Source organism: Labrus bergylta, chromosome 17 (assembly GCF_963930695.1).
Source record: "Labrus bergylta chromosome 17, fLabBer1.1, whole genome shotgun sequence".
In the NCBI taxonomy this organism is placed as follows: Eukaryota; Metazoa; Chordata; class Actinopteri; order Labriformes; family Labridae; genus Labrus; species Labrus bergylta.
Window position 1 is genome coordinate 7,768,641 of NC_089211.1, and position 13,863 is coordinate 7,782,503.

General features: G+C 42.6%; 1 protein-coding gene across 1 annotated transcript; it reads left to right on the forward strand.

Annotated features, from left to right (window-relative positions):
* The first annotated feature begins 1,959 nt into the window (after window positions 1-1,959).
* On the forward strand, window positions 1,960-13,700 carry lmnb1 (lamin B1). The gene is made up of 11 exons (XM_020649410.3): window positions 1,960-2,464; window positions 8,064-8,220; window positions 8,455-8,580; window positions 8,726-8,896; window positions 9,653-9,778; window positions 10,203-10,423; window positions 10,502-10,727; window positions 10,809-10,913; window positions 11,025-11,144; window positions 11,444-11,539; window positions 12,058-13,700. The coding sequence occupies exons 1-11, from the start codon at window positions 2,115-2,117 to the stop codon at window positions 12,097-12,099; spliced, it is 1,740 nt and encodes a 579-aa protein (XP_020505066.2). The 5' UTR covers window positions 1,960-2,114; the 3' UTR covers window positions 12,100-13,700.
* The last annotated feature ends 163 nt before the right edge of the window (window positions 13,701-13,863 follow it).

Consider the following 13,863-nt stretch of genomic DNA (forward strand, 5'->3'; position numbering starts at 1 on the left):
AGGAGAATGATCCCAGCTCTGATAACAGCCATCGATCAACTGGTTGAGAGAAACATTTTAAATCAATCAGTGTGGCTTCTTTCAGAGAAATGACGACCCCTTTGTGTCCCTGATGAGATTAAGTCCCTGCTCACTCCCGACTCTCACTGAGCTGCGAGTCGCTGAGAGGACCGTTTAAAGTTTGTTGATCACAGAGAGATGATGGATCTGCAGCCTGCTGACGTTTGGTATGTACATTTATTCTCTGAAGAGGGATGATATCTCTGAAGGGTCTACTCATGTTAAATGATCTTTTCTGTGGTTTCATATAGTCTATATCGACATGTTGAAGAGTGTCAGGCTGCTTTTCAGACGATTTAAGACAACAATTCAAAATGTGTCAACAAGAAAAAGTCTCCTCGTCTTCTGATGTGTGAATGAAAGAATAAACAACCTTCACGTCTTAAAATGCAGAATCATGAATTGTTAAAAATCCTTTTACACATGTAAAGATGTAAAGTTTGGTCCCAGCTCATTGCAAAACAAATCCTGCCCCCTGCTGGTTCCTTTTTTTTTTTTAGATTTATTTTTGGGCTTTTTGTGCCTTTATTGGAGAGATAGGACAGTGGCTAGAGATGGAAATCAGATAGAGAGAGAGTGGCGATTGACATGCGGGAAAGGAGCCACAAGTTGGATTTGAACCCGGGCCGCCCGCGTTGAGGACTATAGCCTCCATATATGGGACTGAGCCACCACCCTGCTGGTTCCTTTTTACATCATAACATCTGATTCATCAAAACTGGTGCAATCATGTTTCTAATGCCTTAGGCATAGTTTTAACAAGAGTTTAACTTATTTTGCACAGAGACATAGACATGTTTGTACTCCTTCATACTCGCCAGGACTCATGTTTGTACTCCTTCATACTCGCCAGGACTCAATTCATCAGCTCCAGACCGTACAGGACTTAGCTGGAGGACTCCCAAACAAACAAAAAGCTTAATTTAGCCTCTTTTTGTTGGCCGATAAGTCATATTTGTCTCGGCTCGGCTGGCTTGTGGGACACCATGATCGCAGGGACAAATAAGCAGCTTCACTTTAAGGATCATTTATGTGTAACAGCCCAAAATAAAGTATACTATGTCTGATGAAGGGCCAGGGCCCCGAGATGTTACATGTGGTGATATATTTGATTAAATAAGACTCAGAAAAGCTTCTGGTGTGTGGACTCAGTCTGCTGTACCTAAAGGAAGTGGCTTTCCCCCCATTGAACTTTAACTCATTAGTTAATAGAAAACATAAGTAGCCTAGAATAGGTAGGCCAAGTAAAAAAGTATATGGGCTAAGCATAATATGGCCCTATGTAATAAATATAATAGGAATATGAATCAAATACTTTTGAATCAAATTTTGTTTTTAACAGTCTATAAATGGTACTTTAAAGCATACACTGTATTAAACGTTATTATTTGCAGTCTATGGATGGTACTGTGTACCGACGTCCAGGCGGGAGGAGCTGAAATCCGCCGAAAAACTATGAATAAAAGGTTGAAGGGAATAAATTTGGCTGTGTGGAAATAGCATGTACCTAAAATAATAAACAAATTAAGTATGTATAATCCTTAAACGTCGACTTAAAGTTATGGTTTTCATTGGTGTCTTTTGTTTCCTCCGCTGTTTAACCGGGAGATATGATTTAATCAAATAAATTCAAGCTGAGGCGTTATTTCTCTAAGAAGCGCTTGTTGTGAACACCGCAACATCCCAGGTTGAACACGCGGAGCTAGATGCAAAAACTAGAATGTCGAAAATTAACTCCGCCCGCCCGGGAGATTTATGGCGTACGCCGGTTACATTATCGATTGAACCTATAAGTCAAAGTTCAAAGAACGCATTGCGTCGAGCTGCTCCATTGGTCAGTTGAGTCTAACGTAAATGTTTCAATGAGCCGCCATATTGGGATTGGGAAGCCAAACCCCTCTTTCATTCCGCGAAGAAAGGACAGGAGACACTTCCAGAGGAGTTTACGGAAGTGTGGGCTGTAAAATCTGAATCGTTACACCCACAGAGGTGATACCTGAGTTCGGGTTCGTCTCCGGTATTTTGTTACCGAGTTTTGAGCGACTTTTGCTGCAATGGCGACCGCGACGCCGACCGGTCAGAGGAGCACGTGTGGCGGCGGCACACCGCTGAGCCCGACGAGGATCACCAGACTCCAGGAGAAACACGACCTGCGGGACCTCAACGACCGCCTGGCCGTCTACATCGATAAAGTCCGCAGCTTGGAGTCCGAAAACGACGTGCTCCACCTGCAGATCAGCGAGAAGGAGGACGTGAGGAGCCGGGAGGTGTCCGGTCTGAAGGCTCTGTATGAGACCGAGCTCGCTGACGCCAGGAGGAGCCTGGATGAGTCCTCTAAGGAGCGGGCCTGGCTGCAGATCGAGCTGGGCAAGATCAGAGCTGACCATGAGCAGCTCCTGCAGAAGTAAGCCTCTAAAGTTAATCACACATGAAACTCAAAGCTACACTTTGAGTTTCGAGCCGCTCGTGAAGCTTTACGTCACGTTACGTTTCTACCCTGCTGAGAGCGTCACTCAAACTCTGCCTATCAATAAAGTACTTTTAAATTTAACAATATAATCCTTTAGCGCTCTAAATCTCTAAATCAACCATTTTTCATTTCCTAATAGTAAAATAATAAACGTTATTTTGAGTGATTGACAGCCGTTACCCGCCCACCTTTGTCTGTGTGCAGCTCAAAGAGGAAACTCACAATAAAACCGCGTTTAAAGTCTTACCTGCTGTCATATAATAGTCATAAAAGTTAACTATACAAGCATAAATAAGAAGAAGAAAAGTGAATACGTAACAAAAACCCCAGTGTGAATTATCGTGTCTGACTGCCCTGAAGGTGACATGATGCCTTCAGGGTCCGCTGTTGTAGTCCGGTCAGAACAAAAGGCGAGAACACAGGTGCCAAAAATACGTGTTTTCTGTTTATTTAGGGGGATAGGACAGTATTTTATTGAGGTTTTTTTTGACGTTTTAACATTTTATACACACATGTTGAAGAGTTGATTTGCTAATTGTTTTTATATAATAGAAATAAACAATACTGAACCCTGTCTGACCTGTGGACTTAATTATCTAATATTTACTTCTGTATACACCCTTTTCTTTCTTTATAATTTAATTACAAGTGGTGATGCACATGTCTGTACATAGTCACACTTATTAATACGCATATTTTTACATATTCATAGTCTGGATTAACATGGGTACATATTCCTAAATATGTACATAAACCGCTATATGTCTTATTGTAATATCCTGTAGATTGTTTTTTTATTGTGAATATTATTGCAAATTTGCATATTTCTCCTTGTGCATTATATCTTCATGCTTAGATTGGTATCTTTTTGCATGTATGCCTAGGTTTATATTCTGTTTAGGGGTTATTCTAACGCTGTGGATTATTAGAGTATTATGGTTTATTTATTTATTAGTTATTTGGTTTAGGTTTTGTCACAATGTTAGGATTTTAATGTATATATTTTGAGCCAAAGAAAGAATTATGCATCGCAAACACGATCCCGCTCACTTATTGTTTCTTAACCAAACTGAAGACTAAAATATCCACTGTGATACGTTTAACATACATCCTGACACACTGCAGACATGGACGTTTGTGTTGAAAAGAAAGGCTTTCATGCCACCCAGCCGCTGAAACCTGCTGTGTGTGCATGTGTCTGTCTGTGCGTGTGTGTTTGTGTGTGCGGTGTGTGTTCACGTATATGTGACAGAAGCTAACAGCTGCAGCTCACAGCTGTTGTCCTGAAGTGGATGAATGGACAATGTGAGCTGATTAAATGGCTTCTTCACCCACAAATTCACGTTACCTTAACTAAAAACAAAGTGTGAGTCAAATTATGCGTCTTCTCTTTTTGTAAACACGCAGCAGTGTCAATTTCAAACACTTTAAAGCTTCACTTAAAGCCGAGTGTGATTTCACTAGAGTGTAAAACGCCTCATAACGGTGAAAAGTGATGTAGCATTTCAACGTTGTTGCTAAATCAACTTACCAGATCCTCAAGGAAAAATACACACACGTGGTGTGTCAGGTGGTGTGTTGTTGGAACAGAGGAAGTACTGTGTGTGTGTGTGCACTCTCTGACAGCAGATCACAGGTGGCAGGACGCCTGTTTGAGTCTGTGGTCTGTCGGCCAGTTAAAGCAGCCCTTAACCCCACTTTATAATCATTTTACCCCCCAAACACACACACACACCTCGTATCTTGATTGTGCGTGGATAACTTCAGTCACTGTTGCGGCATTTTTAAATACCTTCAGATCAAACCACAGCTGAGACGATTCATTGACAGTTTGTCGTTATGCACTCGTTGTGTAGAAGTAATTTATTGTGTAGTTATTAATTTGTCAAAGTATAACACCTGCTCAGTATGTAATAATAACTGTACCGTGCATGCTGAGAATACATAACATTCATAGATAAACCCGGTGTTCATACTGCACACAGCTCTGCAAAGCTTCAAGGAAAACAGTTTTCCACGGTCCATGTTTCATTATAGTGTGTTTTGTTAGCTGTGGGCGGGGCTTACACGGACGGCGCACAGCAGAGTGGTGAAGATAGAGTTGTTGTGTCGACAGTAGAAACACCCTGGTGTTAAAAAAAAACAACACAAGTCCTCGTATATAAAAACAGATTGGTTACCGGTAGTTGTTAGGAGAAGCTTTAATCCACTTGATTCTTGTCTTTAACCCTGTTCAGACCGCCGCTTCAGCCGCTATATCTACGTACCTGTGATGTTTCGTATTCAATCTCAATGTTGTGTAAGCTTAATGTAGGGACGATGTGGGCCCCCGAACCGTTTACAGAGGTAGTGACAGAGGTAGTGACAGAGGTAGTGACAGAGGTAGTGACAGAGGTAGTGACGGTTTCAGCTGAGCCAGCAGGGGAGGACAATGCTGTGTGTGTGCGTGCATGTCTGATTGTGTGTGTTGAGCTCCCGCTGTGTTGTGAATGTACAAAGATGTGATGATGTCTGAGCTTAGTTAAAACCCAGTTTTAGAAAAAAAGCAGCCTGAAAAGGTTCTTTAGAGTTCTGATCAGGACATCCTGAGATAAATGTAGCTTTACAGCTGCAGATTTTCAGCCTTAAACATCGAGTCCCAAACGAAATGCAGGTCGTGTTTTAAGAAGCTGCAGCGTGCGCACGTGCTCATGTCGGGTGTGAAACCTGCACTCAGAGTCTGCTAGTATAAATGTGGAATAACCATAGATCACTAAATCTTTAGAAGCCAGCAGACAACGTGTCGTCAAAGAGCTGCTTCTGTTTCAGACTCTTCATTTCACGAGCAGGAACTCCTGAAGACGTCGGGCTTTATTTGAACAAAGTTTACTTTAAGTGTTTGTGGTAAAAGCTTCTGTTTAAAAACAAACAGGAAGTGCTGGATTCTGTGTTCTGCAGGGATTCGACGTGAGCTGTATGATAATAACTTCCTGAAGTATCTGCAGAATAGTTCCTGCACTGTTCTGGTCTAACTGGGAGCGTTCATGTTGTGCTCTGAGATCTCGTGATGAGCAGCTTCCCGCCCATCTAATGTTTCTCAGTAAAATGGGAGCCAGCAGACATACCTCAGTACATTCCTCTCATAGTTTGTCCACTTCAGCCGCTGTCCTCCTCCTCCGCCCGACCTAACGCAGAGGCCGTCCCAGCCCAGCTCCAATAACAGACTGATTTATACTCACAAGCCCACTGACACAGTCGCACTGTTGACTCAGTTAACCCCCACGCAGAGCCAGGAAACGGAAGCACGGCATGTTTTTGAAAGTGAAAATATGCAGCTCTTGTTTGTATTTGTTGATGTGTTTTTGAACCAAAGTGTTCAGGGACAAACTGGATTAACTTTGAACCACAAAATCAGGGAAAACATCAGGAAACAGGAATCACAGGAAACATCTTAGATAATGTGCAAAATCCCATCATATAAAATGTGATTAACAGTTTAATTTATGACAAAAATAAGAAGCTGTTCTCTTCTTCTGCCTTGAGCCGTTCTGGCCACCAGAGGACTCTGTTGACTTTAAACTGGTTGAACAAGGAACCAGTTTGATCTTTCTGACCCCTCAGGCACACACCAGTCTACTCTATTTATATATACTGTTTACTGAAAGCTGACAAAAAGGAATTCTTCCCTCAGTAACAAACCCTTAAATGTCATGCTAACAGAGTATAGAACATCTATACATGATGGTGCAGACTGAAGGAAACAGACCTGGAGGCAAAGCAGCGGCTCTATGCTGCTTTGTGTATCAATGACACATCTTCATCTATTTGTACATGAATAAATGCAACTGTTTCCGTTCGATCAGTCGGATGCTGGAGAGTTTTCTCCTCTTTGGTTGATAGTTTGTTGTAGGGCTGCATGGTTAATCGTAAATAATTCTCCATCAGACTTAGAGGCTGCATCCGAATTGCCAAGTACCTACTCAATCTGTCAGTAGTCAGTAGTCAGTACGTACTATCTGTGCTGTATACTGTTAGTACCTACTATTCAGTAGGAGTGCACAGTAGGCAGATATTTGTTCCTACTTCATCTGATTCATTCAGTATGGAAGTGACGTCATTCAAGTTACTCAAACCGGCCGCATCCACCCGTTTGTTTTTTTTTGTTTAGCTTTATTCAAAAGGAGTAATGCGCATATACAGTCAGGTAAGAAAAAACAATATCACAATGTAAATCAAGTCAAAGGCAGATTAAATAACTAAATAACATACAGTACATAAAGGAAAGTACAAGTGAAAGACAGTAATATACGGAATATAAAATAAACCAATAAAGACACATTTAAATAGTGAAATCATTATTTAAATAGAGGGAGAAAGGTTTTATAATAATGTATACATTTGTTATATTGTCTGTTGTTAATTAAAAGTAGTGATTTCAGTCGGGACTTTAACTCTAGATTAAAATTTGATTCAATTAATCCACGCTCGTTTGTTTGATTTGGAGAAGTGACGTGAAGTGACGATTTACGTGTAATTTCGCACTGCATTGTGGGTGGTAAAATACAATTCATTTCCTGAAAGGATGCATCCGATCCATACTGCATAAAACCCGGAAGTTAGTATCCATACTGAAATGTTCAGTATACTGAGGTGGACCTAAAAAATGACCACTGAATGACCACGAAAATTCAGTCTACTGAAACTCCATACTGAATAGTACGTACTTCCTACTGAACTGTGGCTATTCTGAAAGGGCCACAATCTCATTTGTAAATAGTTTGGCAGCATGTTGATCTAGAAAATGCAGATAAAGTTGTATGCAGGATGTCAGGTTAAACTGGCATGTTCACCGGAGAGATGTGTATCCACATTTAACACAGGAATGAGGATTTTAACCTGCAAGGACTGAAGGTGGCAGTGCAACACTGCTAACGTTAGCCACACTCGGCAAACCAAAATACATTGTGGACAATTTTAGATCAATTCTGATCCGGTTAGACTGACCGCTATTAACAAAGAAGAAGTAGAAAACAAAAAAAACACAAAAGAAGAGTAACACAAAGTTGCAACATGACATACCGGTTTGAAAGAAGCAGACGGGTCTTGTCCCTCCGGTGTGTGGGGTCAGTTCTTGTTTAGAGTGTGGTCAAACACGTCAAGGGTTTTAATGAACATAAAGACGTATCATCACCCGGAGGAGCAGGCAACAAAAAACAGGTACAAGAATTTATCCCTGCTGTTTTTTAACAAGCATCTGGACGGGAAAACGAATGCATTGGATAATATCGAATCAAGACAATAATCGTGATGTCACTGAAATAACGTTGTAATGTCTTTTTGATTCAGGGGGAATATCTTATTCTATCCTGCACTAAACAGCCTCTAACTTTATACTCCGTGCATCAGTCCTTGTACTCATTTGTGCGTGGTGCCTTTAAGGACATCACTCCCAAAGACAAGTATTAACACGGGAGTAACTGAAGTCCTCCGCTACCATCACATACTGTTACTACAAATCCACTCATCCCTCTCCCTCTCTCTCTTTCTCTTTCAGCTACAGTAAGAAGGACTCTGAGGCGGCCGGCGCTCAGGCCCGGCTGAAGGACCTGGAGGCTCAGCTGAACTCTAAAGACGCGATGTTGAGCACGGCGCTGTCTGAGAAGAGGAACCTGGAGGCCACGCTGGCAGATATGCAGGAACAGCTGCAGGAGGTAAAGAGCTGCTGGAGCATCGACATGACGAAACACTTAACCTTGTTGTACCTGTTACACCGAGAGATGCAGACAGAACTTAAAACTCTTATTTGTATGCTGTGCATCATCTTTGTTGTGATAACTGTGTGTTACATGTTGAAGGTGTTTGCATGTTAAGTTTGTCGGTTTATTTTCTCATGAGTTCATTTCCATGACACCTGGACTTGTATTAACCATTTCATGTGTCTTCAGCTGGACACCGGTCTGGCTCAGGCTAAGAAGCACCTGGCTGATGAGATGCTGCTCCGTGTCGACCTGGAGAACCGCTGCCAGAGTATGACCGAGGAGAAGGACTTCCGCAAGAGCATGCACGAGGAGGTGAGCAGCTGAAGTCTTAGTACAGGAGAGGATGTTCTCCCTTTACTGTTTGCAGCATAAAGTTAAGATGAGTTAATCAGGACAGGATTAAAAACCATGAGTATCCTCTCTGAGTGTGTGGACCTTTTTATGTTTTGTGTCGTAGGAAGTGAAGGAGGCCCGGCACCGGTACGAGACCCGTCTGGTGGAGGTGGACTCTGGACGGAAGGAGGAGTACGAGTACAAACTGTCTCAGGCTCTGACCGACATGAGAACTCAGAACGAGGAGCAGATCATGATCTACAAGGAAAACATGGAGAGCACCTACCTCACCAAGGTATCCACACACACAGCTATCTTAATGTCTGTAGTGTAAAAAGAAAAGACGTCATCACGTCCCTGCTCTGTGGGTTTAGAACAGATTACACTTCAGAGTCTCAGCCCTGCTTCTATTGCAGAACACTTCCTTCTTCTGTTGCATTGGCTGGTTCAAGGTGTCAGAAAAACACAGACTTTATACTTAAATCTGCATGAAGTCATGTGACGGAGATAAAACGTTTAAGTACAGCTGTGTTGAAAAGTGTGTGAGGGTTTTTTTATGGTATCTCATATTGGACCGTGGGATGTTTTGATGGATCCAAAAAAGAAACAATAACAGAGCTCTCTGTTGGTGTTGCTGTAAAATTTACAAAAATCATAATTACTGATCACAGAAGCTCTTGCAGGCTTCATGTGTGAACTTGTGGTTTCATGCAGTGTAGAAAAGGAAGGTTGTCAGGAGGTCAAACCACCTGCAGAAGTGACTTCGTCATAGATGAAAACATGTAAACACTCATATTCCATCTGCAGCGTGTTGATAAACTTGTTAAATCATCTGCAGGTTGACTCTGCAGCACCACACGCTTCTGTCCTTTTTTGCAAACACTTGAGACGTTCTGTAACACATGTTACAAAAACCAAAATACAAACACGTCTTCTGAGTGATTTCCTGAGTGTCAGGAAGTGAACAGAGCGTCTCGGTTCCTCTTTCTCTCTGTTCAGAGGTGGAAACTCTCGATGTTCTCTCTCACTCTTCTTTGATGTTTGTCCACAGCTGGAGGATCTTCACCGTCTGTCCGAGATGAACGGAGCCTCAGCCAACATGGCCCGAGAGGAGCTGAGAGAGTCTGCGCTGAGAATCGAGAGTCTGAGCGCACAGCTGGCAGGACTGCAGAAGGAGGTGACACACTCATACTACTCTTCATTTATTTACACCTTAAACCCACAGCCATGTTTATCTCAGTTCTCACTCAACTGTTTTAGTTGAACACTCAGGTGTCACACTGACCTAAACAGAAAGCTCTAAATGGATCCTGGTTACCTTATTACTTCTCTAGATTTATCTGCTGGTTAGCATCATATTTTCTGCTTTTACAACATTGTCGTTATGCTGCTTTTTACAAAATTCTGCAAAAGGAAAAACCCTTCAGGACCGTATAATCACCTCTGACTGAAACACAAGACGCGTGATTTCAGTTGCCATGGTTTCCTGTACACAAACAAGCAGAGAATGAATTCGGACTGTCCTGAAGTATCTGACTGCTCTGTAAGTTGCGCATCATTTCATCTCTAACACTTCCCCCTCCCCGCCCCTCTCTTGTCAGACTCGTGGTTGGCGTGATCGTATTTCAGAGCTGGAGGCGGCGCTCATTCAGGAGAAAGACTTGAGCCGCAGGATGCTCGCCGACAAAGACATGGAGATGGCCGAGATCCGTGGCAAGATGCTGCAGCAGCTCAACGAGTACGAGCAGCTGCTGGACGTCAAACTGGCCCTCGACATGGAGATCAACGCCTACAGGAAACTCCTGGAGGGAGAGGAGGAGAGGTGAGGACTCGAGCAGAAATAATTAAACGACCTTTCTTCGGTGACATAGATCTGAACTTTGCTGATTCCCTCCCTCAGACTGCAGCTGTCTCCCAGCCCGTCCTCTCGGGTCACCGTGTCTCGAGCCTCCAGCAGCCGCAGCGTTCGCACCACTCAGGGGAAGAGGAAGCGCGTGGACGTGGAGGAACAAGAGGCCAGCAGCTCGGTGTCCATCGCTCACTCCGCCTCGGCCACCGGACCCGTCTGCATCGACGAGATCGACACGGACGGGAAGTTCATCAGTCTGCAAAACAGCGGAGACGAGGTGAGACGTCGGAGGATTTTAGCCCCTGAAGGTTTGTGAAGAGATGCATCCGATTTATTCAACTTGAAATGTTGTGTTCAGGACCAGGCCATGGTGGGATACGAGATGATCAAGACGATCGGAAGTGAGACGGCCACCTACAAGTTCACTCCTAAATACGTGCTGAAGGCGGGACAGAAAGTCATGGTGAGAGTTTCATCTGTCTGTGAAATGCAGCCATGTTTGTTCTCCGTCGCTCCATCTGAGTCCCTGTGTCTGTGATGAATCAGAGTCTGACCGTGTGTTTGCTGCGTGCAGGTGTGGGCCTCTGACGCAGGTGTGAGCTCCAAACCCCCCGCAGACCTGGTGTGGAAGAACCAGAGCTCCTGGAGCAACGGGGAGGACATCCACGTGGTGCTCATCAACCCTCAGGGAGAGGTCAGAACACACACACACACACGCATGTCCAGCACACACACACACACACACACACACACACACACACACACACACACACACACACACACACACACACACACACAATGTCCTACATACATACACACACAGAGTCCTGCACACATACACGTGTTCTACACACAAACACATCCTGCACAATTTCCCACATCTTCTAAGGTTAAAATCTAAAATAAATATTTTATCAGGAATTAAAAGTACTCTGGATTTTACTCTTTGTTTTTGTGTTTTGATGCTGATAGAGGTGTGTGTGTGTGTTTCAGGAGGTGGCAAAGAGAACCACCATATACACGACTGAAGCAGTCGAGCAGGAGGAAGATGATGATGAAGAGGCTGAGGAAGAATTCCTCCACCAGCAGGTGAGACAAAAAGATGGAGTTTCAGTTCCCCCTTTGAAAAGATGAATCTACTGTGCTGCACACGGAGACAGAATCCTCTCGTTTTGACTTTAAAGCTGCAAAAAAGAAAGTGCCTTAAACCTGCATTCTTTCTCATGGCCAGCAGGGGCAGTAGACCATGATAAAAATGTTCCTACTTCTCAGTCGATTTGTTCTATTGGTAAACATTTTCCTCCTGAGTTAATGGTCTCGATCTCTAGTTTTGATGTTCATTTAATTGATTAAACTTTCTTACACGTGTTAACCCAAAGCTGCGGCGAGAGAAATAGAGAGGAGAGCGAGGTACCAGATTGATGCCAAATTAATTGTACTAATCTTTCCTGTTTGCCTGCAATTTTCACGGTAATTTTCAAAGTCCAAATATTGGGCGCCTTGCACTCATATTGTTGTTGCCGTGGTGACAAAACAGGTGTTCGATTTTTCCTATAATCATGACATCCCTAATGTATACATATTTGTGTATGCTTGTCTGTTTTCAGGGAGACCCTCGCACCGCTAAGAGAGGCTGCTCCATCATGTGATCACTCTGCACCAACCAGGCACCTCCTCCTCCTCTGAGCCCAGCCAGTCTGCTGCCAACTGTAATACTAGAACTATTTTTCTATCTTTTGTAGTGTATTTCAATAAAATGTATGGATTTTATTTTGTCTTTCAATTTCACATAAAAGTACAAAAGAGTTTTTCGGTAGAAGAACCAAAAGAACATATCGACACCGCTTTGTAGTTTTTACTGTTATAAAACATTCGACAACCAACTGAACTCAGACGGACGGCGAGTTTTTGCAATGTCATTTTTTAAATAGATTTTAATTTTGTTATTTTATTATGTTTTATCTTATTTTATTATGGATGCTTCATTTTAGGCCTTCAAAACCACAAGAAAAGTCGCGAGATGTCAGCGACAGTTTCGGTCATTAAATCACTTTACAATTTGTAAAAAAAAATACTACAGCAAGATTGTTAAAAAAAAGAACACTATTCACTTCCTTAAAGGAGCAATATGTAACCATCACCCCTAGTGTTTAAAATGGGTACTGCAGTCCAAATTCTAAACATCATAGAGAGCTGTCTCCCCCCCCGTATAGTCCATGCTTACGCAGGTCACCATGTGGTGGACACTGAAGCTTCAGTGTTTATCCAGCTCTGCATCGGTCTGTAAACCTTTCTGTGTTCTAACCTCTCTCCATTTTTCAAAAGCATCTCCAATATTGATCCTAGTTTGAGCACGTTTCTGCTCGTGGAGCTTATTAGAAACATGCAGAGGCTTTTTAAGTCGGGTACAATCACTTCTATCTGAACCACTTCTCTTGCCCGCTTCCATCACTGCAACACCTGTTGGTTTGACCTGATAACTGCTCTCATATCTGGTAAACCGAGGGGTGTCCAAAACGGCCGTGTGGGGGTGCCTTAAAACCGCCTACCTTCTCTGGTCCAAACAAATCCAGATCATTCAGGACCAGAATCTAAAGTTAGAAGGAGGACATACTGGCTGCTGCATTGTTGTCAGAGAAGCCAGCACTTCAACATAGCATGTTTCCTTAATGTCTGATCAGATAGTAAGGTCACTTTACCATTTCACTCACTAGATTTCTTACATATTGCTCCTTTAAATTTCCTCCTGGGATGAGTTTGGACCTGAACATGACAAAAAGTCAGATTTAAAAATGTTGAAACATCGGTTTAGGACGTGTTTCTGCTCGTCTCTTGAGAAGACAAAAACTGAAAAAAGCAAACCATGATTGTATGATTGTATTCAAAGAAAGTCAGAAAGTGTTTGAAGTTTGATTGCAGATGTTTAACCCCGTGTGTGCAGAAAGTGTTTGGACTCAAACCGGCCTGGAAGCGACTTCCTGCTCTAGTTTTCATGATTTTCCTCCAAATAAAAAGAAGCTCCAGAATAATGTGACGAATTGTAAAACGCTCATTCTGCACTCCGGGGTTTAAATGCTGCAAACATTTCTGTCTCTGACTTTGAATACGTGTTGCACCACTAATAAAAAAGTGTTGATTGTATTCTTAACTTTTGCTCTTTAAACTGTTTGAAGTAAGTTTTGTGTTGGTGTGTTAAATGCATGCTCTGACTTGTAGCCTTTGTAGCTGAATGATTAAATGTTTTCTTGTACCTGCGTCTCTTTCTTCAGCCCAACATGTCTGCACACGGGACAATCAAACATTTACATCCAGTAATTATCAAAGCAGAGAGCTGCTGTAATAGTTGTAAATAGTCCAACTTCTGACCTTAATATTGAAGCTTTAGCAGGTGAATGTGTCAGATTTAACAGTGA